The following is a 26,669-nucleotide window of genomic DNA, read 5'->3' as shown; positions in this document are numbered from 1 at the left end:
ATCATTTATTTATAGAGAAATGTTTTAACAACACGACAAACGAGTGGGTCGAATTGAAAATAACAAATTCATTGACTCTTTTCGACCCATTTCCATACGTTGCAAATCTCGTAACTCATACTCGAGCCGATCCACACCCAACACATATCCACCAAAATTGAGCTTAGAGTGATGTGAGATCGAGCGAGAGCAAGAGATAACGAAGAGAGTCATGAAATTGAATTAAGTCTACGTAAGTTATAAATCCATTTAATATTCGTATTATATTTAAATTCATATAAAACTCATTATTTATTAAATATAATTAACCCGTATAATAACTCAACTCATTATATATGAATTAAAAAATGAATTTACGATCATTTTAACTAATCTAATAACAGAGGACGGTCCATATTCCAACCACTGGATTTATGAAAATAGAGTTCTCCATGACTGACTGTTGATTTAGTGTGTCAACTACCCACGACGGCAAATTTTCAGGGAAACAACGGAGGAAAAGGTCACCACGTATTTTCTGCCACAACATCAGAGAGTCTTATCACTCGTGTACGATACCGACAAGGGAGGTGGCGGACCTCGTGCAGCCACGAACGAGTTATCACCGCCGCATGATTTTGTAGCGTTATGAGCACATGGTTAAAGACCGGTTACCGGCTAGGTACCCGACATTAATTTGACATTCATTATGGCGCCGATGTTTGGGTGATAATCGATATAAAAATTAATATCACGAAAAATCTTAACTTATATATTTATAATAAATTTATTTTAAATTAATTACCATCTATTAGTTTTCGTGAAATTAAATTAATATCATAAATTAATACACATGTGACAAATGATAGTAAAACCTCAAACTGGTACACCGTCAATTGTCACGTGTCATCCAACTCAGCAATTTGACGATAAAATTTAACGGAAACTAACGGAGGGTAAATTTGTCATAGGTGTACCGGTTTGATATTTTTGATAGTCGAAAAATTAGTTTATAATAGATTTATCATAAGTGTACCGGTTTGAGATTTTTCGTAATATTAACCCTTAATAGAATGATCAATTTGTTGAGTAATATATCTTGATGACCGATCACCCCGTCTACTCCAGGTTGTGTTGATTAATTTGTGTTATTGAAATATGTCAATTTTTGTGTTATTTTATTATAGTAATTAGTTTTTGGTGATAATTGACGTTAAGTTGAAATTAATTTTTGCGTTCTAGTGATAATTTGAGATTTTGTGAGACCACTGTCAACTGTTCTAAAGTTAAGTTATTAGATGAATCCATGATTTATTATTTAAATATTCGAACACTCCTCCTCACTCTTAATATTGTCCTTTTGCCTAGTACTAAGCGTGGAAATATTTAATTGGAGAGACAGATGGAGTTTGGAAAGATTCGAACTCGGGACCTCCAGCTTTGATACCATGTAAAATTCTGTGAGACCACTGCCACCCATTATAAAAACTTAAACCGTTAAATGAAGGCATGATTTATTTTTTAAATATTATAACGTACAGATGTCAATGTTTTTAACATTGCATATATGTCATATGCTTATAAAGGGAAATTATGGATACATGAAAGTGGTAAAAAACTTTCGTGTCATATATTATTCATAGCACTATTACGACATCAAACAATGAGCATGAGAACATACTTTTGAGCTAAAATCCTCGGCTTGCGGCTGCACAACACTAGAAAGAGGTTTCCTATCAGGTTCCACAAGCGGCTAGGTTTGTAATTATCATAGAAGTAAGATCTTTCAACGTGGTTTATTTCCTCAGCGAGACTTTGGTACGTTTTCATCAAGATACTTGAGCTGCATATAAGGAGAATCCTGATGGTGTTACCTTCGACTTGCTAAACCTCGCTAGAGGGTCCGGATTCTTGTGTAGCTGTTTATTAAGCGCACATTGCTTAATTGGCGTTAGGTATTTGACACAGAATCATGATCGTAATCGTGCCACACAGAATAGCGGCATGCGCGTGGAGGGTGAGCATGGCGGTAAGGTAACACACTGAACTTTTTCGGCATCTTGCAAGGTTTCATCTGGTTGACATATGGTCGGGGCGGTCGAGTAGTTCGATTTGATTGTAAAAATGGTATGATTTGGCTCGTGATTGATTCGTACATTTTGCTACTCTAGCGACAGAAGTATTCTCTAGTCATCTGTAAACTCAACTATCAACACAGATGCGTATTAGGGGGGAACTCCCGAAACCATGAACATTCCGGATGAGAACATTGAGTCTGGTTGATTGCATGGAGAGGACTTGGAATTTGAGGATGTTGGTGTTCTTTAGCTCAAGCAACATGAGATGCTGGCTTCTTCAATGATGATGTCGAAGGCGATTTACATGTAGAAAATAATTCCAAGTCAGAAGAAGAGCTGATGGAGAGGGTAATTTTTTAAATCATCATTACTATTCACAATGAAAAATTACTGATACATGCTTGTTATGAAGCTTTCTTGAACAACATATGTGTATAAGTTCATCTTAATGCAATGCGATGGTCATGGCTCCGTCATTTTTTCCCAACTAACGGAGCATTTCTGATTACTCATATTTCATGAAAACCGTGACTACTAACTTCATCGGTTTTCAAGATAGAAAAAGAAGGGAAAAGCGAAGGTGACTGTGCCGTGATTTCTCTATCGATGCTGAACCTGGGAACCTGAATAGCCTTTTTGCCCAAAAACATCTGCTAATATTCTGGGTTCATGACTGGGCAGACTATTTGTGATATAAAACAGCTGGTAAATGCTTATATGGAAACTTTCGAGTGTCATAAGAGCAGACGGTCCTACCTGCGCAAGTTCATGTGTTTTCCCCACCTATATTAAATCCAAATGCCAAGTGTTCATAAATAAACAACTCATTTTGGAGACTCACAACACAAAATACATTGCGTGTCCGATGCTTCTTGCTCAGATCGTTCCCTTGGTGTGACTCGGGATGCGTTTGACAATCATTCTGTTCCCGAAAATAATTTCTGTTAAAAAATGATTCTTTTTTATTTCATGCCCAGGAACAATTTCTAAGCATTTACCCACCTGTGCATGGCCGAGTTGGTGGATGTTTTCCTTCCCTCAGAGAGGTTTTGGGTTCGAATCCCCGCTCGGTTCCGTAATTTAAGTGGGGGGCCCTGGCGGTGGGTTGCTAGGCTAGTCTCTCCCGAGGTATAGGCATCCTGATTACCTGTGCGGGCTTGTTCCTGGGGAATGGTGACGGATCCTCGATTACAAAAAAAAAAAAAAAAAATTCTAAGCATTTAAAGGTGTTTGGTAACTATTCAAAATTTCTATTCGAAGAATAAAAAAATAACAGAAATGCATTTGGTAACTGCACAAAATTTCTTTTTATTAATAATATTTTTAATATTTCTTTTTTTTTTCTTCTTCTTCCCGTTCCTTAGCCATGGTCAGGGCTGGCGAGGGCGTCGCAGCCCTCGTCGGATCTGGCAAGGGCTGGACCCTCGCCACCGCCCTCGCCAGATCCAGCAAGGGCGGCTTGGGTGACTTGGGTGAGGGTTGCCCTTGCCAGATCCGACGAGGGTGGCCCTTGCCCAGGCAGCGAGGGTCCAGCCCTCACCCTCGCCGGCTCTGGCCTGTGGCCGATCACTGGTGGCCAGCGGCCGACGACCAGCCACATGTCAAGAAGAAGAAGAAATTTTTGTTTTTCATTTCTGATTCTTGTTTCCAGAATTAAGAAGTAATTTTTTTTTACTTCTTGATTCTGAGAACAAATTTTTGCAAATTTATGCCTGGAAATAAAAAATTTATTAAATAATTTTTTTCAAAACTGATTTTAAAAATAAAAAAATAAAAAAAAATTAGTATTTAGTCGGTTATCAAATACGGCCTTAAAATACTTGAGTTCTTCGCACGAAGGAACTCACTGGCATTTTTCACTTGGTGCGGCTCCTGCTCATTTGCCGACAGCTCTACTGTCCCACCGTCACTTCTTCATCGTGCGGCTGTCACTTGAAGAGAGAGGACATCCTGCTATTGTGCTCTCTATTTTGTGCGGCTGCAGGCTTCTAGGAAAGGAAGACCTAGTAGTGAGTTTAGAAAAGCCTATGGGCTACAGTACTCTAAGTCTCTTAGCTGTCAACAACTTTTACTCTCTTTTTTATCTGACTTCCACCCACCACATAAGCTGTCAACAACTAGGAACCCACCTCCCAATTCTCTTAGCTGTCAACAACTTTTACTCTTTTTTTTTTTTGGACTTCCACCCACCACATATATATATATATAATATATATGAGCCCTTGTTTTGTTTTGTAGTGCATGCATTCGGTTTTCGTAAACAATTTAAATTCGAGATATAATTTAACAGTAAACTTGAAGAGGAGATTGACAAGAGGCCAAGGGTGGCGACCAAATGGGAAGGCGAGGACTGCAACATGTTTTCCCGGCAACGTGGTCATTAGGATTTGTAATCTTTTACGTTGTCGAGGGTGTTGTAGGTCGAGGAAATTGAGAATCGTAAAGAGTTCTCTTTCTGGACACAAGAGAGGAGTTTGTTCAAGAGATATATATGGAATATGGGTACTAGGGGTGTCAACAAAACCCGGGCTGACCCGGCCCGGACCGCCTCGGCCCGACTCGGCCCTAAAATTTGGGATATTTTGGGGTCGGGTCTCAATTTGACCCTAAAACTTGTGGTACCATTAGGGTTGGGGTATAATCAGGCCCACCCATTGACACTCTGGGCCGACCCATTGACTCTCCCTCTCTCAGTCTCTCTCCCATTCTCTCTCCCCTCTTTGCGCGCATAGCACTGCAGGATGAAAAAACCCTAGGTCTGACGTCGTTGTCATCGCCCTCTTCGTCGCCCTCGATCTCCGAATCGTCCTCATCCTGGAACACCCAGCGGGACTCCGTCGAGTCCATGGACCCCATGCCGACCACCGCCTCTCCCCTGTCCGATTCGCCGTCCTCCGCCATACACTGATCAGGTGGGTGAAGAAGTTCGAAGCTAAGTACCCTGTCGTCGGTCGCGTCGTCTCTATCTCCCTCAGCTTGTGCGGATGTCGATGGCTTCGATTGGATTGCTAGGGCTTGTAGCGCGAGCTTTGCTTGTTTGTTGGGTCTTCAGTAATTTGTTTTCGAATCTAGTGATTTGAGTCGGTGCATCGATGGGGGGTTTTGATGGGATATTGGTTTTTTTTTGGTTTGTGGTGACAGGAGGAGCTGCAGAGGACGAATCTGGAGCTAGAGTCGTATAAGGAGAAGATATAGGAGAACCAAGAGAAGATTAAGCTCAACAAGCAACTCCCCTACCTGGTCGGCAACATTGTGGAGGTAACTTTTCGGAATTGGTTTGACTGTAAAACGGGTTTGATTGAAGGGCTCTTGTTGTGCTCGTGATTTGGGGACTGTCCCTGACAAATCTCTGTTGAAAATTCGGGGTGTGGCAAGTTACGTCTCGCATGATGTCTTTGTATTTTGGGCTGACTGAGGTCTTTTCTCCGAGAGTTTATAGCTGTAGTGTGTTTTCTTGGCTGATGAGTGATGATAATGTGTTCCTCGTATAATATGCTCGTTGTCTCCCTTCTTGCTTTGAGTTATCCTCTGATTGGAATTTATTGTGCTTAAAGATTCTTGAGATGAACCCTGAGGATGAGGCTGACGAAGATGGTGCCAATATTGATCTGGACTCGCAAAGGAAGGGCAAGTGTGTCGTCCTGAAGACATTGACACGGCAGGTATGGCTTTTGGGAAGAACACAAAGCCTTGTTGGGTTCACTTGCGGCACCAGTAGTTTTAATGGGGTCGATGATGAACCCTGAATTACCCACCCAAGGTGACGCATGAACAGCAACTCCATGGACATTGCTTTGTCACTTGGTTTATGATGTCTATTGATATTGTATCATGGCCAAGCCTTGTCCATTGTGGTTTGGAACTTCCTTCATTTCATGTATATTGTACTTTTGAACCTGTCCTTCAAAGATAAGAGAAAAAAAAAAAGAAACTGAACTTTTGTACCTGAAGGAGTGCTAACAATTAAATTCAATTTTTCAGTAAGTTGATTGTCTATCTTAGGAAGAAGAGCTGATGAAAGGAAGATTTTCAAGGAGACTTGGACAAAGGCTTTCTTTAGCGGAATCGATTTCTTTTCTTTTCCTTTCCTTTGGGGGTTGGGGGATGAGGGAAATGAGGAATGCTGTTATATTGTATGCTTGATGCAGTTGGTATCCCTTCCTAAAACTAGGATTACGAATAATCATTGAAAAATTGACACAATTTTTTTTTCATCTGCCTTTCATGATTTTGCACTCTTATCATATGATCTTGTTATTTAAGCTTTTCAAGGAGATTGCTTGAAGCTCTACTATCATTGGAGCAGTTATAAGTTAACTTGTGTATCCCATTTTACCGGCCCAGATTCTTGAAGTTAATTTTTTTTTGTTATAGAATTCTGTCAGACGGTCTCTTTATGGATATCCTATCTCAGCCATTTTGTGCTTTGAACAGATAGTCAGTGTCCCTAGGCTAATAGATAGAAAATATTTACAGTTTTGTAGAAGATAGATAACCTATTCGTTAAGTGCCTGATTAACTGGATGTTAGAGCTTCACATACTTGCACTGCTAGATGACAGAAATATCTGAATTTTTTATTTCCTGCGAAGGAATGGTTCCTGGAAGGTTGATGTATCTGTTTGTTACTCTGAAGACTATTCTATTTACTTATTGATGCCAATAGTAGATGTTATTATCAGGCTCACTTGAATTGATGTTTTCTTGTAGCCTTTGTGCTGTCCATAGAATGGAACAATGTGTTTTGCATCTCTTTATGCCTCGAGGTAGAGGCCTATTGCTTCTTGCTGAAATGAGCTCAGCTGGTAACCTAGCCACAGGGGATTACACTGCAGCAGCAGTAAAAATTGCTAACAAACTTAGTACAAGAATGTCTCGCTTTCACTTATTTCTGTTTATGCTTTTTTAATTCGGAAGCCAGATGGATGAACGCCTTAGAGTTGGTTGCTTGCTTGCAGACAAACTTCAAGCATATCAAACTTAGAGAAGGAAGTTATGCGAAGCCCGAAAAAAAAAAAAAAAAAAAAAAAAAAAAAAAAAACCCAAACCCGACCCGGGCCTTATGGTGTACGCTGAATAGGGTCTGGGGCCGGGTCTGGGCGGGTCAAGCCGGACCCTATTGGTTTCGGGTCGGGTCGGGTATCATGAAAGCCTGACCCGACCCGACCCATTGACACCCCTAATGGGTACCAACAGCTCAGGTGATTTATAGAGGAACTTAACTGGAGGAATGCACAAGAATGTGCCGATGAAAGACATCTTGTCCCAAGCTCAACATGAATCTCATGCGATTCTTCTTCTTGGAGCGATTCTGTCCGTTTGCCGCGAAGTCTACACAAGATAAAATGATAGTTTTGGTATCAAAAGATGCCGGAATGATGATTTAGGAAAAGAAATTTTCATCTTACTAAAAGGAAAAATCGTTTTTTCCTAATTTAAATTTGTTGTTTTCAGTTAACGAAAAACTTTTTTCTTAAATCAATTAGTTTTTCGTCATCCAAATATCAAAAAAATTGAAAAACAATTCTTCAGAAACAGTTGTCCTTTAAACAAACGGACCCTAAGAGGAAGTTTCAGAACACAACTCTATACGCCATGCGTCTGTGTCATAACACAAGTTCACACAGTTTCGTAACAAAATTTCATTAGGTCGAAACTCTCCCTGTTTGAGGCAGCCTTAGTTACAAAGTCTGGCTCGACCATCCCAAAAATAGCACATATTAGAGTATAGAAGATCTTCACATCTTTACATATGATATAGATGCACGAGTGCAAAGACTCAATGATGTGGAGTCATATGATATTATGGCTCCCCTCCTATCAGTTCTACAAATTATGATCTTCAAGAGTTTGGCTTTGTGGCAAGCTATGTCCACGCTACAAGCAAAATAGGTAGTTGTGGAATAAATTCTTTCATATGCTTTATTCAATCACGACTACGAAACAGATGAGATTATGTTTTCTTTTAATTAAGATGGAAGTAAACATGATGCGAAAAGATATTGAAACTCATTCAAGGGCACACTAAAATTAGAATGGAGAGTTCAAATCAAAGCTAGAGAGTCAAAAGAATTAACCACGAGTACACGAAATCAATTCACTCAGTAGATCAAACAGACTCTGCTGCAAATCGTAGCAATTGCCATGCTCTTCATGCAGTAGAGATGAGCTCCACAAGGACCTTGAAATCAGCCTCAGCACTCCCACGAGGCCCAGCAGCCTCCACCAATCTCTCCCTCATCTCACCAACCTTCTTCCTCATTTCCTTCCCTTTCTCACTCCTCAACACCACCTCCAATGCCTTCTCCATCCCAATCTTCGTTATGATCCCACCTTCTACTTTCACTCCAATCCCCCACACTTCCTCTATCATCCTCCCATTCATCATGTTGTCCGCCCAGAATGGCTTGCATACCATCGGCACACCCCCCGCCACGCTCTCAAACACCGAGTTGTACCCGCAGTGCGTCACGTAGACCCCGCAGGCCGGGTGGCTCAGCACCTGGCCCTGCGGAGCCCATGGGACGAATTTCCCGTACGCACTTGTCCGCTCCTGGAGCCCCTCGGGCAAGTACGCCAGCACGTGTTCCTTGAGGGACCACAGAAATGGGGTCTTAGCGGATTCCAAGGCTTCCCCGAGAGCTGATACCTCGCTTGGCGACGGCATTGCCACCGTCCCGAAGCATATGTACGCCACAGACCGAGGGTCTCTGGCGTCTAGCCACGTCAAGCAACCGGTAGCGTCAGAGGCGGAGCTCGACGGCAGCGGCGGCTGGGGGAACGACACCGTGAGGCACCCCACTTGGAGGAGGATCTTGAACTTGGATTTCAGGTCCGCTATCAGAGGTGTTGGGTTCGCTTCCACGTAGGAGTTCATGACGACGGCGGTGGCACCACCGGGGAGCACACGCCCCATCTCGCGCAGCATGCACGCAATCCTTGATGTATCCTGATCATCGATTATCTCATTTGGTAAATCTGAAATGTGCATCATAGACAATCCTGGAATTACTCCGAGGCTCTCGTCGTTGTCGTTGTCGGTGGAGGTGCCACCGCCGGAGGATTCTCGACGGAGCTCACTGATGACGTCAATGTACACGTGGGTCGCCAACGAATACGGAGCGGGGACCCAGAGGGTTACCCACGGAACCCGCATTTTCTCTGCCATTTTACATGCGAAAATTAAGAAAGCGTCCGTCAGTAAACAACTCACCTTCTTCCCCGCATCTCGCTCCGCAGCGTCAACAGCGGCTCCAAAACTCTCGGGCGCCGCTTCCAGGAACAACCCCACTTGTTCTCTCGGATGCTTCATCGCCCCGTGGTGGCCGTCCTGCAAGCCGTCACTGACGTCATAGACCCGGACGTTGGTAGGTAGCTCAGCTCTCGACGGCGGAGGGAAAATGGCACCGTTGGACTTGACCGTGTTCAAGAAAGAGAAGCAGACGGCCGGGGCGGCGGTAGCGAGCTTGAGGAGCAGGTTGGCGAGAGGCCAAGGGTGGCTGCCGAACGGGAAGGCGAGGACGGCGACGTGTTTTTCCGACGACATGGTGATTCGGATTTGTAATCTTTTGCGTGGTAAGTTGCGTTGTAGTTCGAGGAAATTGAGATTCCTAAAGCGTACTCTTTTCTGACGCTTAGAAGAGTTTGCCTCTATATGTGGTTGATGCGAGCTACATCGTAGGCATCCTGGATGAGTAAGAACTTGCTCTCTGACTTTCCAGCAGACGATATTTAGTGACCATATCCTTATTATATTTTGTATTTTGCTCAGTAGAAGGGAAGGGAAAATGACCAAATTGGTCCATTAATTTTGATGCGGGAGTGGGAAACCATCACGCGTCGAGCAAATGGGGACCGGTGATCAAGATACTTAACTTAACAAATTGACAACTCATTACTATCAACAAAGAAATTGGGACCATAATAAATGTCGAATTGATATGGGGTCCATAAACCTTGCAATTATTCCTTTTGTCATCTCTTCACCACATACAAACATTCACCTCATTGGATATAATTGTCTGTCGTGCATGAGTAATAGCTCTCTGTTTTTGCATCAAATAATATTAGATAAAATAATACAAATAGTCTTTGAAGTCCGCCCGATGTGCAATGTCATCTCTGGACTTTTAATTTGTTTGACGTAGTCATTGAACTATTCAAAATGTTCAATTTAGTCCGTGAACTTTCGATTTGTTCGATCTAGCTCCTCAACTTTTCATAATGAATCAAATTAATCCTTCCGTACAATTCACAAATTTCATAATCACACTATTGACCAGAGTGTAGATCTTTTTGTTATGACCAATGCAGAAACTATAACGAAATTAAAATTGAGAATAATAAAAGAATGCAGAAATTTATGTAGAAAACCCTTTGCGGGAAAAATGACGGGGAGAGGAGAAGCAAAATCCACTATAGAAATTCAAGAAATACAAAAGGTGACTCAAAAAACCTTAACACTCTTTATGTCTCTACTTCTTAGATCTAATAACTTTAAAAGAAAAATATTTATATCGTTCCAATTCTGTGCCCAAGCCCTATGCTACCAACACTAAAGCTCCATTTATTTTTCTCAAGTCAGGTCGCCACAATTCTCAATTCAAGTATCGAAACTCAATTTAGGTCGAATACCAAAAACAAAATTCAAGGCATACTCAACACTTTTCACTTCAACCCATTTACTAAATCAACAACAACAAAAAGTATGCTACATTTTTGTTACATTTTTACCTTTTTGGTCTTTATAAATATTACTATGACTCTATTTAAGTAAATTTAATTTATAATCTCTATAATCATAGAAATATAACCCTATTTAGAGTTATATGGATTCATAGTTCTTTTATCTTAAAAACAAGCGTTTTCATAAAAATATTTGATCACGATATTAATTTATCTACAGATTTCTCGTGCTTATATTAATCTAAATATTGTTTCTTATTTTTTAGATGGATAAGATCTTCGGGTTTTTGTGTTTCGTGTTTTCTTATTTGAATCTAGTTAAATCTGTAAATTAAGAAACTAAAATAGCAGAAATATCAACTCGGTACAACTCTAAACAACGTTTCAACTATTATTATATAGATCATGCTGCAATACACTTAAATGGAACTATCATAATATTTATAAACATAAGAAAAAATAATAGGAAGACAGTCAATCTTTTAATATTTAGGAAATGGATTTCAAAATTCGAGTAATAGTGTAATTATCAAACTGTTGGCTCCTTTACGAAAAGTTGAAAGCTAGATTTGTGTCATTTATCAACACCACCAGTCCAGTGGGGACCATAATAAATATCGAATTAATATTGGCGCCGCAAACCTGGCAATTCCTCGTGGTACCAACTTTTCATAGCCTAATAAAAAAACAAAATCATGTGGTGGTGATAAAGTTGACGTGGTTGTACGTCGTCTTCTAGCTTCGCCATCGGCATCGTGCATGAATAATGAGGCTCTCTTATTTGCAGCGGACAATAATGTACAATGACTTTTCTCTTGGGTTCATTCCAAAAACAAACATCAATTTTAGGTCGAGAGACAATTCTGACCCGATTTTTTTTTTATTCCATAAAAAAGCACCGACTTTAGATCGAGGGATAATTATGGCCCGAACTTTTTTTTGTCCCATAAAAAAGCACCAACTTTAGGTCGAGGGACAATTCTGGCCCGAACTTTTTTTTGTCTCGTAAAAAAGCACCAACTTTCATTTAAATCCCAAATTTGGCCCCCCACTGATTTTCTGTCTGAAATTACCCTTGTTTGAGAAAAAAAGTTATGGTGGTGAGTCTGGCGAATCTCTTCCATTGCGTCTGTCGACAGGTGGTGGTCTACAGTTTCAGATTACGACAAAACTACGAAGTTTGACCAGAAAGATTCAATCTGGAGATATTTTTTACTTGCTGGTGAAGTGAAGGAGACGAACAATTTCACCGTTATTCTTCAAGCTGTGATTTAGAGAATAAGACAATGAATAATGCTTTAAATCCAATCAGCAAGTCACGTGGATTTATTGTTAATGTGGAATAGTCAAGTTGGAAAATCAATGGTTTTAAGTCAGAAAGGGCCAGATTTGGGATTTAAGTGAAGTTGGTGCTTTTTTACAAGACAAAAAAAAGTTCGGGCCAGAATTGTCACTCGACCTAAAGTTGGTGCTTTTTTACGGAATAAAAAAAAGTTCGGGCCATAATTGTCCCTCGACCTAAAGTTGGTACTTTTTTTTGGAATTAACCCCTTTTCTCTTTGGCCATCCGTAGGTTTTCCTGATTTTCGCTGTAATTTCCTTACAGTAAACTATTTTTCGCTCACCGGCTTGCTTGTCTTTGCCTGATAAAAGTAATGGTTAATATCACAAAAAATTTAAATTAATATATATATAATAAATTTACCTCAAGCTAATTTTTTTATCACCAAAAATCTCAAACTGGTACACTTATGATAAATTTACCCTCCGTTAATTTCCGTTAAATTTTACCGTCAAATTCCTTAGTTTGATGACACATGGTAGTTGACGGATGTACCAGTTTTGGGTTTTACCCCTCATTTTGTGTTTTTCGTGGTATTAATCTAATTTAACGGAGGATAAATTTGTCACAAGTGTACTAGTTTGGGATTTTTGGTGGTCAAAAAATTAGTTTGGAGTAAATTTGTCACAGATATACCAATTTAGGGTTTTTGATGGTTAAATTTTTTTGGTCGAAATAGTTAAAAAATTAATTTGGAATAAATTTATCACACGTGTACCAGTTTGGGGTTTTTCGTGATATTAATCCTAAAAGTAAATAAACAACTTTTTGCCTTCCCACAAAAAAAAAAAACTAAGACATTATTCAAATTTCAGATGAGATATGTTACTCTTTTTTGGTCAAAAAATTTCCATTAGTTATGAAAACTTTAGGTACTATTGAAATAAAAGAAAAAAAATCAAAGTGCGTGCACTACTCTCCATGACCATCGCAACCATTATTGTGGTCGTCGTACACAACCATGACCTCTCTCTCTCTCTCTCTCGTACACAACCGTTATTGTGGTCGTCGTACTTACCTGACTATCCAAGATTGGTCGCTCCTCTAGGCAACATTGGTCGTTCTCTCGAGTTAGTTTGGTCCGTGTTCAGACCCACAGCTTTGTCTAGTTTAATTAATTAAAATTATGTGAAGAATTAGAACATATGGAGGGGATCCGAAGAAATGATCACCAATTCAACTAAACCTGAAAATTTTACATTCAAGTTATATCGGGATAATAATTAAAAAAAAATGCTAAATATATTGTAAGGATGCAATTCAATCCAAAACTTTTCAACTTGATCAATTCAGACCCACCCATTTTGACAATTTGCCAATATAGTTATTTAGACCAATTTTGGACATAAATTGCTAATGTGGATGTCGGCCGTCTTACGTGGCATTGCCAGTGCTAACAAAAAAAATTGCAATTTTTAAAAATAAATTATAAACTTTTTATATAGGTCATATAGGTTTAATTGGTCTCATGACATGCATGTCATATATTATGCGTCATTTAGTGAGTCTCATGCCTAAGAGTTTATGCTTAACAATTACATCACGTAGATTAATTAATAAACATATCTCGTGCCTATAGTTTGATTCTAATGAAAAGAGAATACCAAAAAAATAGATCACTATTCTTTCTAATAAAATTCATTAGGTCATGTTTAGTGTCCTAGAGTTTAGTTTTTTATTTATAAAAAAGAAACACAAAACTAGTCTCCACATAGTCGAATAATAGGGTTAATTTATGATTAATCCTACTCCATGTCATTAGAATTGCATATAGGTTGCATTCAATTTAATAGCATGCATGTCATTTAGTATTTTATGTTGGTCCATCAATGCACGTTAGATTAGAATTCATATAGTCATAACATTTAAATTAAATCATGTTTGCTTTAAACAAGAAAAACCCAAAATATTAGAATTACATCATTACATTTAGAAATCATATCTAGGTCATACATACATTATTTGGTCTTTAGTTTACATTTTGCGGAACACTGAGCGCTGGATGATAGTTCCACTTTTCCTTTGCTTAATGCATCAAGGTTTTTTGCTCTTCTTCTAGCAATTTATATATTACTTTGATTTATTGAATGTTAAATTCTTGTATGTATATTCGCATGATCACATCTCACATGTTAGTGATTGATTAATCTGGTCTAGTGTTACCAAATCCCCAAATCTATGAAATTTTTGGTTTGTGGAAGTAAAATATTCTCCCAATTGAATTGCATGTTTATATGATTAAACTAAAACCCAAAGTTGCGATTAGTTGCGATTGGTATGCGCTTGGGAGAATTCGTGCTAAGTGCTTGCTTAGTAATCCATTAATTTTCCCTTGTTTCACCTCTGAGAACGAGGCGACAAACCTTAATTTAAAGTTTCAGGCCTTTTCAAAATTCTCACTGGGTGGTGGAATTACTTGGCCTAAACTACCACCATTATTAAATTGAGCAGAAGTTGAAGGAACATACCCAAGAACTACTGGATTTCCTTGTACTTAAAATGGTTGGTTGGACGACCATGGCTTAGAGATGATGTTGACAGCATTAACGATCATATGCCTAATAATGTCTGATATGTGCCTCAGGACATGGTTGGCCATATCCCTTTGTTGTTCCTCTAACAACCTACGCATAGTAGCCACTGCAGTTGAACTTGGCTCCATTTCTCTCCTTTGCTCCTCCGTGAGATGCCATGTGTTGTAATATTAATATGAATGCGAAAGTTAACCCGGTCTTGCAAATAAAGTCAACACGAAAATCGCCAGAGAAATAACGAGGAATAATAAGAACACCCAAGATTTACGTGATTCGGTCCGACATATTGATACCTATATCAACGAGGAGAGTCAGTATCAAATAATCCATTATAATCGGTGAATCCAAGTTTACAATCGCTCGCTCACACACTCGAGTGTTTTCCACGCCTAAATTAAATCAAAATCACAAGTGTTTACAAATAAACAATTCAAATGGATAAAATAAACTCACATCACAAATCAAGCATCCGTGGTCATGTTCGTGCGGCTCCCTTCTTCATTTTGTGCTGCTTCAATGAGTGGCTGACGGAGCTCCCACAAAACTTCACTATTCGGAGATGAAGAAAACGGAGACCTACAGTGAAGACTTCATGGCCGAACAGTGGCTTGCACAAACTGTGGAGTTATGTTGCAATCCTTCGACTCCAAGTCGATCCTACAAGGCCAGAAATTCCATGCACGCATGCAACGGTGGCAAGGAATTGTCGATGGTTGCTTGGTAGCGCCGCCAGACGTCAGGATATCGTCAAGTTACTGGACTGCCATTGGAACACCGGTGATGGAATGGAGAGCGCCAAATCTGCTGGGTTTACTTGCAAGAAAACTCAGCGATCCCAACAGGACTGTCAGTGTGGTTCGAGATCGCTGTTACAAACTACCTAGACAGTGATGGGTAGTGGTCGCGTAGCCGAGAACAAGTCGGGAGTCGCTGGAGTCACCCGGTGGCTTGTTTACGATGGACTTGTAGCTTGCTGCCCAAGGTGCGTCGAGGCTGTGAGAATCTGCGAGGAATTGCTGGTGTTGCTGGATGTGTTGGGTTACCGGGTTGACATCGAGCACTGGCGTACTCGTCCGAAGAAATCACCGAGATCGCTTGCGAGGAGACTGGAGATGATGGTGGGATGCAATGCTGATGTGATCCACGTACTCTTGATGGCGTGAACGTGTGTAGACCCCCTTTTGCGATGACTCCTGGCTAAATAACGCGATGGAGATAGTCACAAAGTAGTCAAGTAACAGATGGACAGAGAAAACGATGAGGGTGGCGATGTGTATGAGTATCGCCGTGAAGGAAGCAAGACCATATGAGTATTTGACGTGATGGATTCTGCTCCTCTCCTCTCATTCAGATTATCTATCGAACCCCTCTGTGTTTTCTCCCCATTCTTTGTTTCTTTTCTACTCTCTGATAGTGCCTCCGTGAAGATGATGATATGAAGTGACTCTGAAAATGTGGAGAACGTCCTCGTCCCCGCTCTTCATTGCTTTACAATACACCTATTTAGCCAATCTCCTTCTTTGATTATCGCCCCAACCATTGCCCAAATCTCTTTTCTTCCTGTTCAGTTATGGAAGTGACTCGATCTTTTCCTTGTATGATTATCGAGATGCTGGAAAGTCAAAGATTTGGTGGAGCAGTCTTCCTGCTGATTCTTCTTTCGACTCAAGGATTCCTCGTTTTCTTTCTTTTCCTTTTACTTGCTTCCCATGCTGACCAATCCATGCTTCACTTTCCTATCATTCGCGGAAAATATCCCACCAATTCCTCCATTTAGCTGACCGAAATTTGCTGGATTGATTGGTCACCTTGTCCCAATTGAAATTCGACCCAGTCAGCCCATAGTTTCCTCTTTGTTCCGCCCAAAAATCTTCCCATGTTGACTGAATCTACACAGGCCATTCTTTCTCTTTTTTAGCTCCCGATCAGAATTGTTTGCTTTTTGCTCTCATTCACCATTCACGGCCAGCCATAATCACCGCATGCAATCTTATTTAGGCAAAAGGGAAATATTAGGCTGATTACAATGCAATCCCCGATCGAGCCAATGTCATTCACGACCGGACCCGCTTGAGTGCTATGAAGGTGTTACTAATGCCTCCAATGAAAATGTGAACTAATGTTACGGGGGTTGCTAAAATTTAGATGTTAACAATCTTCAAACTATTTCTCGACTCGAGTTGGCCGAGGTGACACCGGACGGTCCCGTTACCCGACCGACAAACCGTGGCCGCCACATAGCAGGTATGCTCTGTTATGCCCTGTTTTTGGGCACGCCGAGCCGGAGCTCGAGGCCGCCCAGCTCACACGAGCTCCGACCCTCATCGGTCCTTTGTGTGGCCTTTATCTACTCTGTTGTTTGTCTGTTGAGAGATCCGACACAAGCTCGAGTCCTGGTTGGGCCAGAAACCTCACGGTTCATCGGCATGTATTGGGTGTTCGATAAAATGCCCTTGTGAGTTCTGTTGTCGTTTCTCTATTTGTAGCCGAGCCCCTTTTTTGGCTGTGAGTCGACCTTGCCAGCGTTTTGGGGCCGTCCACGGCTTCAGCCCGCCTCGGCCCCATCCCTTTTGTTGCTTTGGTGTCCAGCCACGGAGTGTGGCCCTTGGCCTGAGCTGGCCGAGGCGACGCTGGAGTGGCGTGCCGCCAAGCCGAGAAGAGCGGTGCGGGGGGAGGCAGAGGATCAGTCAAGTCAAACTAGTCGGAGCCGAGTCGGGTCAGTCTCTATTAGCTTCTCCGAGCTAGGCTTGAATAGAAATAGGTTATGGGCTGGGCCTGTTTAGTTCAATATTAGATTAGGTTTTATTTTAATTTGGGTCGGGCCTTTCTTTTTAGTTTGGTCGGACTAGGCTCAATAAAATCGAAAACTAGGATTGGGCTAGGGAATTGCCTTTTCTTGCCTTTTAATGTGATAAGTGCTATGCTTGATTGCGTATGTTCGGTTCACATGTTTTGAATTGTATGTTTAATTCGATATTGCATGTGGACGTTTAGAGGCATGTTGGGCCATTTTTTGCACTCTTCCGATGTATTGAGTGTTGCCTCCCTTTAGCCTGGTTAGGAAGAGAACCTTATGGCTCCCAACACGCAAGTTTGCCGCCTTTACCGTTTTGATTGATGATTGAACAAGATTAAGTACCGAAAAGGTACTAGTTTTAACTAGTGTAATCAAGTTCCCGAACTCTTTAAATCTCTAGTTTGTAAGAGTAAGGCAATTCTCATGTTGCCTTACTCGAGTATCTAATCAACCACCCTAAATTGATTAATGCCGACTCCTAGATAAAATTGATTTGCATGTTAATAACTTGAACCTTAAGTCGCGAATTAGTATGGGCTTGGGAGAGCCAAGTTAAGTCCTAGGTTTAGACTTAGTAATCCATTAGCCGTAAACTTCTGGAGCTCGGCTCGGGGAGATTGCGACAGCTGTCAACACTCTTGCTTCGGTCTCCTTCGCGTAAAAGAAGTGTTGAATATCCATTGCCAAGAGAAGCGAGTAGATTGCAGAAGCTTGCAGATGGCAGCTGAATGTACAAAAGCGACTACATCAATAGTTGGAGATAGCTATTTCGAAAATGTTAAGTTCCGCCGCACTTACACATGCACACATGTACATTTTTGGAAGTCTACACATGAAAACAGTGAAATGAGAGTAAGTATTAATTTCATCCTCCTTGAATTAAACATAGAGATGGAAAGAAGTTCACAGATTACAATTGAAGACCAGAGAAGGCCGCTGAAACGCTTCTTAGAGCAGCATCTTCCCAACGGAAATTCAGCTCCTCACTCAGATCGTCCTACAATCTAAAACTTCCACTGTCTTATTGAAATGTCAATATAGGAGGAACAACCTAAAAGCATGTTCATGACACACGGTACAAGAAGAAGATGAAAAGAACGAATGCATCGGTTCGGTGTCTACAGTTTGAGTTTATCGATGAAAGGAACCGCGTCATCAAGCTTGCGGTTTAAGAAGCACTGCATGTATTCAGAGTGCGAAAGGGTTTGGAAGATAGGGGGGAGTCCAGTGGCGGCAAGGAGCTGTGGTGAGGGTCCAACTGGAAGAGACGGGCTGGGATAGCAGAAGGTTGCTATGGACACCCTCTCCTTCTCTTTGTTCACCACCGCTCTATGCTCCGGTGCTCTATACGTGCCATTGCTGTAAACCTCCATGATTTGACCTAAATTCACAACGATGCTGCCAGGAACGGGTCGAACCATGACCCAGCGGTTGTCCTTGCTAACGACCTGAAGGCCAGGGATGTTGCCACACTCCGTCAACAGGGTGATCCCTGGGATGTCGGCATGAGGCAACAGGCCTAGTGCTCTCTCAGGTTCCGGGCATGCTGGGTAGTAATTCATCCTGACCTCGTATTTCCCTTCTCCGAAACTTTTCATCAACAAATCCAGTTCACCTTCATGAATCCCCAACGCCATTCCAATATACTTCATTACTTCCACTGCCAGTTTCCTCATATCTTCGCTGTATTTCTCCAGTGCTATCCTGATCGATTAGGTATTCACAATCAACATTTGCTTAATTTGGCTAACTTGAAATGCATATATATAACATTAATGAAAAAGATGGAAACCAAATGACCTGAATTCAGGGGGATTTTGCTGCCAGAGATCGAGATTTCTTGCATGAAGAGGAAGGCCTTTGAGGAAGATCATGTCGTTCCACTCCAGCTTCTGGTCGTGAGAGGTGACGAAAGCCTGCCCGTAACCTTCGAGACTTCCGGGTCTCTGGGCTGACTTTTGCTTCTCGTGGTAGGGCAGTTCGAAGAACCCTTGCACGTTCTCTTTCATCATCCTCATCCCTTCATCTGACACTCCATGGTTCACTAACTGCACATTCACTGCAACATCACGACCCTCTGCTTTTCCAAATTCAACCCTATTCCCATGAAGATACTATCATGATCCTTCTATTTTTCGGTGACAATGGTTCATATCATACACGAAGATAATACTGATCAATGAAATGATGCTAATCATGTTTCCGCAAGATCATTTTGATGGATTCTAAATTATTAACCATTTCAAATGCATGAAATGACTCACCAACTTGACGTACTCGTTTAGACGAAAAATAAAAAGAACAGGTGGGTATCCAAACGCAAGGTTGGGTAAATAATCAAACATGGATAGCGACTACCTGGAAAGCTTATGAAAAGTGTAGTTAAAGCCGTTTTGTATTAGCAAGGAAATTGAGCAATGAAAAGGAACGAAATTGAGATACTTCATTCGATACATATCGGTAAAATAAGTCAGCTCTACTGTCTGCACATAATCGGATCAGAAGGCATCAGCATCGAAGTCCTTCAGTTTGAGATAGATTATGCAGTAAAAAGAGGGGGTATTGTAACATCAACAGACAGAAGACTATATGTATTTAAGCTAATGATCAAGTACAAATCGTACCAGGAAAAGACCCCACTGGTGGCAGGCAGAGTGAAGGTTGCGAAGCTCGGTGGATCGGGAAGGAGGGTCCATCAGCTTCCCCAGGTCAACGCAAGGCAAGCCCTGCAACGACTCTTGACGGTGTTCGGCCAGTCCCACGTCGTCATGGAGGTACCTGGGGGCCACAGCATCCGGCTGTCGCTGCCTCACCAGCTCTTGCACGCTCGGCACCGGCAGCGTCCAGTTCAAGTTCGCCCTCTCCTCCTCCTTCATTTTTTGCCTCTCCTCTGTTCCCTCCGCTGTCTGATCTCCCCTCCGCCTGATTTCTTGAATTGACTATGGGATGCTGATCGCCCACCGAAAAGAAGGACAGTCAACTTTTGATCAGTATTCTACTGTTATTGGACACAATTCAGCCAGTAGGTGTTGTGCAAGTCCTGTTTATAAAAGTACTATCAGCGATATCTGTAATAATGGGCTTAAATAACCCATTATTTTGTTTAGAGCCCAGTCCATTAATTCACCCTTTGTCTTCAACGCAAGGGTTGAAGAAGCAGACCATCGGTGACCGAAAACAAGAGGGAAAGAAGAGGACGCACGCAGAGAAGAAGAAAAGGGGGAAGAGGGAAAATCTTCGTGCGTTTATGATCCATACCACTCGACAAACCGAATCAACGCCGTTTTGCAATGCCGGGTAAGTAATCGAGGCCTCTATTCGTCTAATCATAGTGATTTCGGAAATTATGACACAAATTTGAAGGAATATTGATTTTGAATTACGATACTCGATTGAGGAGTTATTAAGCTACGATTTTGTGTGAAATGATGGTTTATGGTGTTGTAGAGCGGTGGGGTTTGTCAAGTAACTATTTCGAAGTATGGTTTGTCCAGGACGAATTTCATAGGTTTCGTGTTCGAGTTACGCATATTGGATAATACGCGTAACGGATAAAAGTGAACATCTGCTATAACCGAGTTTATTCGTTAGCGTTAGGAGTGGTTTTATCGACAAATAAGTGTAGTTCAGTCGAGTAGTTAGTTAAAAGTAGATTTTACTTGATTTTTGATATCGTATTTCGGTTAATTGTTACGAATTCGAGTGCATTGGCTCAAGTAACGACATCGGTTGGTTTTCGACTTTTCTCAGATGAGTGGTATTATTTCTTCTATGAATTTACAAGCTTATGTTTTGAAAATGGCAATGTTATAATATAGTCAGAGTTATTAAGAGCATGTTTTCTGCATAAATGGGATCAAACTTTTACTATCTTTTAGTCAATTGACAATGTATGAGTATTTGTGAATGTTTTGCTTAAATATTTTGTGAAAGGAATTACCAAAAACTGTTTGTATTGGATGCGAAATGTTTTATAAAATGGATTCTATTTGATGATAGAAAATGATTATGTGATTCAGTTTGTGAAACCGATTTATGAAATGACTTTCTGATATTAATTGTGAGTTGTCAGAGAAAGATTTTGGTTGTTATGGCTCATATCGCTATGATGAGAACCCATTGAGGGGGAGTATGCATACTCTTAGGACTTCCTTCTAGGCTGAATCGCTGGCTGATATAGGTGGTAGACCTAGCCAAGGGGGGTAAACTTGGCCGCTTTTGTCACGGCGTTAAACGTGAACATATTTTGATAGTGAGCATTAGATTCATCAATGGAATGGTCCATCGACGTGTGATTTGATGAGATTAGTCAATGGATAGACCATTGATGGTTGTTGTTGTCAAGTAGGTTTTATTGACTAATCTTGTACGTTACAAAGTTTCGTTGGAAAGCTATCATATATTTTTTTATATTTTATGTATACCATATATTAAATTTGTGACGAGGAGTTATGATGTCATTTATAGCATTGCATGTGATTGTTCGATCCGCTTAGAAGAAATATATTACTCATTGAGCCGTGGTGGCTCACTCCTTTCATTTTACTTGCTTTTCAGGTTCTTCAGCAAGTCACAAGTAGGGCGTGAGCGTACCATTCTCAAGGGGACTTTTGGTGGTGGGGATTTTTTGTATGGGATGTCTATAGCTAGTGAGCTTCTAAGTTAGTTGTGGTAGATATGTATATATCTTTTAGATAGATTATAGTGAACTCTGATATTGTAACCAGATGAATTTTTTATCGCATATATATTAGGTTGAATTTAGGTTTTATTGAGGTTGTCCTTGCGTGTTAGGACGGCCGTGTTATGCCCTTACTCTTTTGAGTTGGGGGTGTGACATATATCAACTGCGCAAGAGCGGTTTGTGAGGAGAGCCTAGAATTCAGACGCGAAGACAATATTATTTAGGTTTAACCTACGAGTAATGTAGACATAATCAAACGTAGTTCAGAAATTGCATGAGATGTCGCGTTTTTATTATGAATCAATACGAGACTCACCCGTTCTTTATATATGATTGACTTAATCCGTTTCATCTGTACAATTCTTGCTCATAGACGATGATTGCATCCTAGGAATAGCAAAATGGATAGGGCGTATTTGTTCTATCTCACCAGATGCCGAGGATGTAACAAGATATAATATCATGTTCATAGTCCCACGTCCTATTTTTATGTTAGAAGTACTCATATCATAATGGTAAATTAATCAGCACGATTAACATCCTAAAAATGTATTTATTATCTCTTCTTTCCGTTGACTTTGGTAGTTTGGCAATGCACAATAATGTTGACTAAGTGCGCAAACCTTGGGATAAAAATAATGAATGTGTACTGCATTATGGTCATTGACTATAGACGTGTTTATTTTTTTATGTGTTTATTTTAGTGATCACGTGGGTGTTTGTTAGCTCTTCGTAATCGTTGACTTACCTGAAAACTACGCATGCATTGGGTTCGAATCATATACTTTTTTTCTTTCGTAAAGGGACGTTGCACCAACCATATAACTTATTTAAATCCAAGAAATATTTAATGCATTGCTAATAGCCATGAGCCTATTTGATAATCCAATTAACTATTGAAGATTAAAACAACCTCGTTAGACAGCCTGAATTAGTATGGACTTAAAAGATTTGATGATTCATATTTCCCCCTTATCTATGGATCAGGAGCAATCTCTTCCTCTTTCAATTTTTGCAGTCACCCTCATAGCTTAATTCATTGCGAGTAGAACCAAAACTGCCAGAACTTTCGCCGATAGCTTCATTTGAATCGAGGTGTCGTTCTGCTGTAAATTTTATCAGATGAAATACGTAGTATTCAAATTTGAACTATGCTGCTCAGTTTGATAGCCTGGAGAGGAGACATCTTCCGCTGTGCAATCACCATGCCACTGAGAACATTATGGACTTTGGAACAATAGAGAACGACCTGGGACAAAAGCATACCGCGAATCCAAGATTCTATGTCACCACAGAGAGTCACAGCGTCACGTCAGGAACGAACACTCTGCGAGGTTCAGTCAGGTAAGAACAAGAGGATTGGAGTGTTTTAGTTCACAGCAATCAAAATTCAGATACAACCAAAATGAAAGAAGGGTCTTCACAAAACTTATGATTTCTATTTGAAGACTTAATGAGTTAAGTTGGTACCTGTCGGCCAGGAAATTATGGCCCCTTCCCCACCAGACAGCTTCCTCCCACATCGGAAATCTACCCCCTACTATGCGAAAGCGAAATAATATTGCAAGCCCCTCCAACATGAGATCATCTTCAGCTGATAATTTAAGAGCAAAATTCAAACAAAAAAGTATGGGACAAGTACGCCCTAAAACTTATCATGAAAATGTAATTGAGCCCTAAAATTTATAAAAAGTATAACAGAGTCCTAAAACTTGTCAAATCGATACAATCGAGCACTTTCATTAATTTCGTCCAACTTGGCTAGCGGAAAATGCTGATGTGTGGCTTTATTTAATATTTTTTCTCACCTACGTGGGGATGACGTGGCCAAATTTTAAAAAATAATATTAAAACAATGTCGTTTTGATCAAATGATTTTTAAATAAAATTAAAAAAATAAGCTAATTTTTTTTTAAAAAAAAGAAGAAACCTGGTGGAGAGAGTTGCAAGCCGCAATCCTCACTACCACCGCTGCCCCACCATCTCCGAGAAGGGCCAGCAAGGGTGGGAGATGGCCGGTGGGGTTCGCTAGTGACCTTCACCGACCATAGATGAGGGTCATAGCGCTGCCCCATTTTGGGCAAGGGTCGCTGGCCCTGGCCAATGCTTGGCGACCTCCGCCAACCATCCCCCATCCTCGCCAGCCCTTCTCAGCAATGGTGGGGTGGCAGAGGCAAGGGCTTACCCCCCTCACCAGCTAGTTTTTCCCATTTTTTTATAAAAAAAACTTCATTTGTAAATTTAATTTAAATAATATTTGTATTAAAAATCAAATTTAAACCAAAAGGATGTCTTTTTAGCCACGTCATCGCCATACAAGATAGATAAAATAATATAAAAAAAATCATATCAACATTTTCCGTTAGCCAAACTGGACGGAGTTAATGGAATGATTCAAGTGAACCAATTTGACAAATTTTGGCACTTGATTGCACTTTTTGCAAGTTTAAATATTCAATTGCTTTCATGACAAGTTTAAAACTTTCAATGCACTTATCCCAAAAAGTTATCGACTACTCTAATCAGTATAGGGAAAAGGACATTAAAAGTGTTATAATATTTGTATGTCGCTCAGTATCAAAACTTTTCTAGCGATCATTTGAGTGCCACTTTGAGTTATAAGAAAATTCAACGTGGCAATTTATTTATATAAATAGTCCAGCATGGCTTGACGGCAAAGTGACTATTATAACGATGCCACTCTGTGTTATTTGCCTCAAATTAATGAATGTGGGGAATTGGGACTAAATTTGTTTTCTTCTTCAAACAGCTAAATTCGTTTTGTTCTTCAAATGAGGAATTGGGACAAAATTAGGTGTTGAAATTCCCAGTGGAGAGCAGGAGCAGAGTTTCCAAATTAAGCATGTTCCAGTCAGAATCGGACGAACAAGGGCAGCGAAAGAGAGGGAGCAACATAGTTACCAAAACGAATCGTTGTTCTTCGGAGTCGACTAGACATCGTGTAGTCTTCAGCCGGCCCTCGCGGAATGAGGGCCACCCACTAGCGAAATCACGGTGACCACAAAGATCTACACCAGACTTGCCAGAGCTCCAAAGCTTGCACAGTTGTTACCATCTTCTCTCACTATTGAGCGATTTGTGTTATTATCTGTTTGTGACTAGATTTGTTGTAAAGTTCTTGTTGCTATTCTGATATGAGATAAGAGTGCACAAGAGTGAAAGCATTACGTGCATTCTGATAGTGTGATATAGTATGTGATGAAGCAGTACTTTCAATATTGTAACTCTCTTGAGATTGCTAGTGATTCCATCTAGTGTTATGGCTGTTAGTGATGGAATGTGGTAAGCTTGGTTATAAAGCTAAATCACTAAATATCTGTGTGCACAATCTTTTATCTGTTTATTATTGTATGTATTTGTTTGATAAAAGCACCTAATATTATCAATATGTTTCTGCATCTTTCAGAGGGGAAAATTATCCGAAAAGTCCCAAACATATTGCACTTTTGTCAATTTAGTCATAAACCTTTTAATTTTGCCAATTAAGTCCTAAACCTTTTCACTTATTACCAATTGAGTCCATCCAGCCAAAAATTGGCAAAAGTGCAAGAGGTTTGTGACTTTTTAGATAATTTTCCCTCTTCTAGAGTTAACTTGAACTGTTTTGCAAAAAATGTTCGAAGTGTGTTTAAACAACCTATTCACCCCCTCTACGTTATAATGTTAGACTTAAATCATTTGATCAAAAATCAAATGTATTACAGGCGTCCAAAACACATTGATGCCATGTATTATTTTATACGTGAGATTACTGTCACGGGGAAACGCATCCGTTGAAAGAGTGTACACAGCGTATAATCCTGTAGACATGTTAGCGTAACCTACCCATTGACCAAGTTCCAATACTGGTTCGATTTGGTTAGCGCCTGCAGCAGATGAGGAGCCGAGAGGGGCTTAGGAGAGACGAAGATCGATGCGGATGTCGAGAGTTTGCCAGCGTCAAAAGATTATTCGGCTTTGGTAGTCAAGTTTTTATACACAACCAACGCATAGAGTGCCCATCACGTTGGACAAAATTCCCGAAGAAGGTATCTTTGTATCATGGCATTTTTGTTGGTAATCGCTAAGGAAAACTTAACCACTCATATAATTAACAAACGTGGAAGTCTAGCCTTAGGGTTTTACAATTGTAAAGGGTGCAAGTTTAGCTAATATTGCATGTTGCCCACGTCACGAGATCCCATGATCAATCTAGTTCGATCTTGCGTTAGGTTCCTGGTGTGACATCCCAAGTGCTTTTGCATTGGAATGACTTATGGTCATGGATTTCTTAGCTCGTTTTTCAACTGACGAGCCTATAGAACTGTCCTTAAGTATGGATATATGGTCTTAACCAGTATGTGAATTCTTGGTGGTAAGCGAGTGTCTGAAAGATGTGCATACAAAGATACCTGGCGATTACTCTGAAATACTCACCGAGGCATAACGACCGTACTAATATGCATGCAATAATTGTTAGAGCGACATGCGACTAGATTCGCATTGAATGAAAAAAACCGAATCAGACCCCTGAAGTGCAATGATGAAGCTTAGAAACACGCGCAACAAGA

At 40.5% G+C, this 26,669-nt stretch overlaps 3 protein-coding genes and 1 long non-coding RNA gene across 4 annotated transcripts; 2 read left to right on the top strand and 2 right to left on the bottom strand.

The window, feature by feature from the left end:
* The first annotated feature begins 4,560 nt into the window (after window positions 1-4,560).
* Window positions 4,561-6,271, top strand: LOC130136054 (uncharacterized). Its single transcript, XR_008815123.1, has 3 exons — window positions 4,561-4,969; window positions 5,199-5,315; window positions 5,612-6,271. It is a non-coding gene; the product is annotated as an uncharacterized LOC130136054 (long non-coding RNA).
* A 1,681-nt stretch (window positions 6,272-7,952) lies between these two features.
* LOC115671132 (anthocyanidin 3-O-glucosyltransferase 7-like) lies at window positions 7,953-9,785 on the bottom strand. The gene has a single exon (XM_030592606.2). The coding sequence runs from the start codon at window positions 9,600-9,602 to the stop codon at window positions 8,208-8,210; it is 1,395 nt and encodes a 464-aa protein (XP_030448466.2). The 5' UTR covers window positions 9,603-9,785; the 3' UTR covers window positions 7,953-8,207.
* A 7,547-nt stretch (window positions 9,786-17,332) lies between these two features.
* Window positions 17,333-20,290, bottom strand: LOC115671243 (protein SRG1-like). Its single transcript, XM_030592754.2, has 3 exons — window positions 20,039-20,290; window positions 19,215-19,462; window positions 17,333-19,118 (listed from the first exon to the last, which is right to left on the bottom strand). The coding sequence occupies exons 1-3, from the start codon at window positions 20,288-20,290 to the stop codon at window positions 18,533-18,535; spliced, it is 1,086 nt and encodes a 361-aa protein (XP_030448614.2). The 3' UTR covers window positions 17,333-18,532.
* A 7-nt stretch (window positions 20,291-20,297) lies between these two features.
* On the top strand, window positions 20,298-22,189 carry LOC130136053 (uncharacterized). The gene is made up of 3 exons (XM_056306054.1): window positions 20,298-20,436; window positions 20,561-20,711; window positions 21,972-22,189. Exons 1-3 carry the CDS (start codon window positions 20,361-20,363, stop codon window positions 22,078-22,080), a joined length of 336 nt encoding a protein of 111 aa, XP_056162029.1. The 5' UTR covers window positions 20,298-20,360; the 3' UTR covers window positions 22,081-22,189.
* The last annotated feature ends 4,480 nt before the right edge of the window (window positions 22,190-26,669 follow it).

Source organism: Syzygium oleosum, unplaced genomic scaffold (genome assembly GCF_021117445.2).
Source record: "Syzygium oleosum isolate NSW1041296 unplaced genomic scaffold, Sole_v2.1 Sole_v2.41, whole genome shotgun sequence".
Classification (NCBI taxonomy): Eukaryota; Viridiplantae; Streptophyta; class Magnoliopsida; order Myrtales; family Myrtaceae; genus Syzygium; species Syzygium oleosum.
This window is presented reverse-complemented; position numbering and strand designations above follow the sequence as displayed.

Coding starts and splice junctions, on each gene's coding strand:
- LOC115671132 (XM_030592606.2), bottom strand. CDS start 9,602: ATGTCGTCGGAAAAACACGTCGCCGTCCTCGCCTTCCCGTTCGGCAGC.
- LOC115671243 (XM_030592754.2), bottom strand. CDS start 20,290: ATGAAGGAGGAGGAGAGGGCGAACTTGAACTGGACGCTGCCGGTGCCG. Junction 19,463..20,038: donor ACCAGTGGGGTCTTTTCCTG/GTACGATTTGTA, acceptor GTGAATGTGCAG/TTAGTGAACCATGGAGTGTC. Junction 19,119..19,214: donor CAAAATCCCCCTGAATTCAG/GTCATTTGGTTT, acceptor CTAATCGATCAG/GATAGCACTGGAGAAATACA.
- LOC130136053 (XM_056306054.1), top strand. CDS start 20,361: ATGCTGATCGCCCACCGAAAAGAAGGACAGTCAACTTTTGATCAGTAT. Junction 20,437..20,560: donor TATTGGACACAATTCAGCCA/GTAGGTGTTGTG, acceptor CTTCAACGCAAG/GGTTGAAGAAGCAGACCATC. Junction 20,712..21,971: donor ACGCCGTTTTGCAATGCCGG/GTAAGTAATCGA, acceptor CTTGCTTTTCAG/GTTCTTCAGCAAGTCACAAG.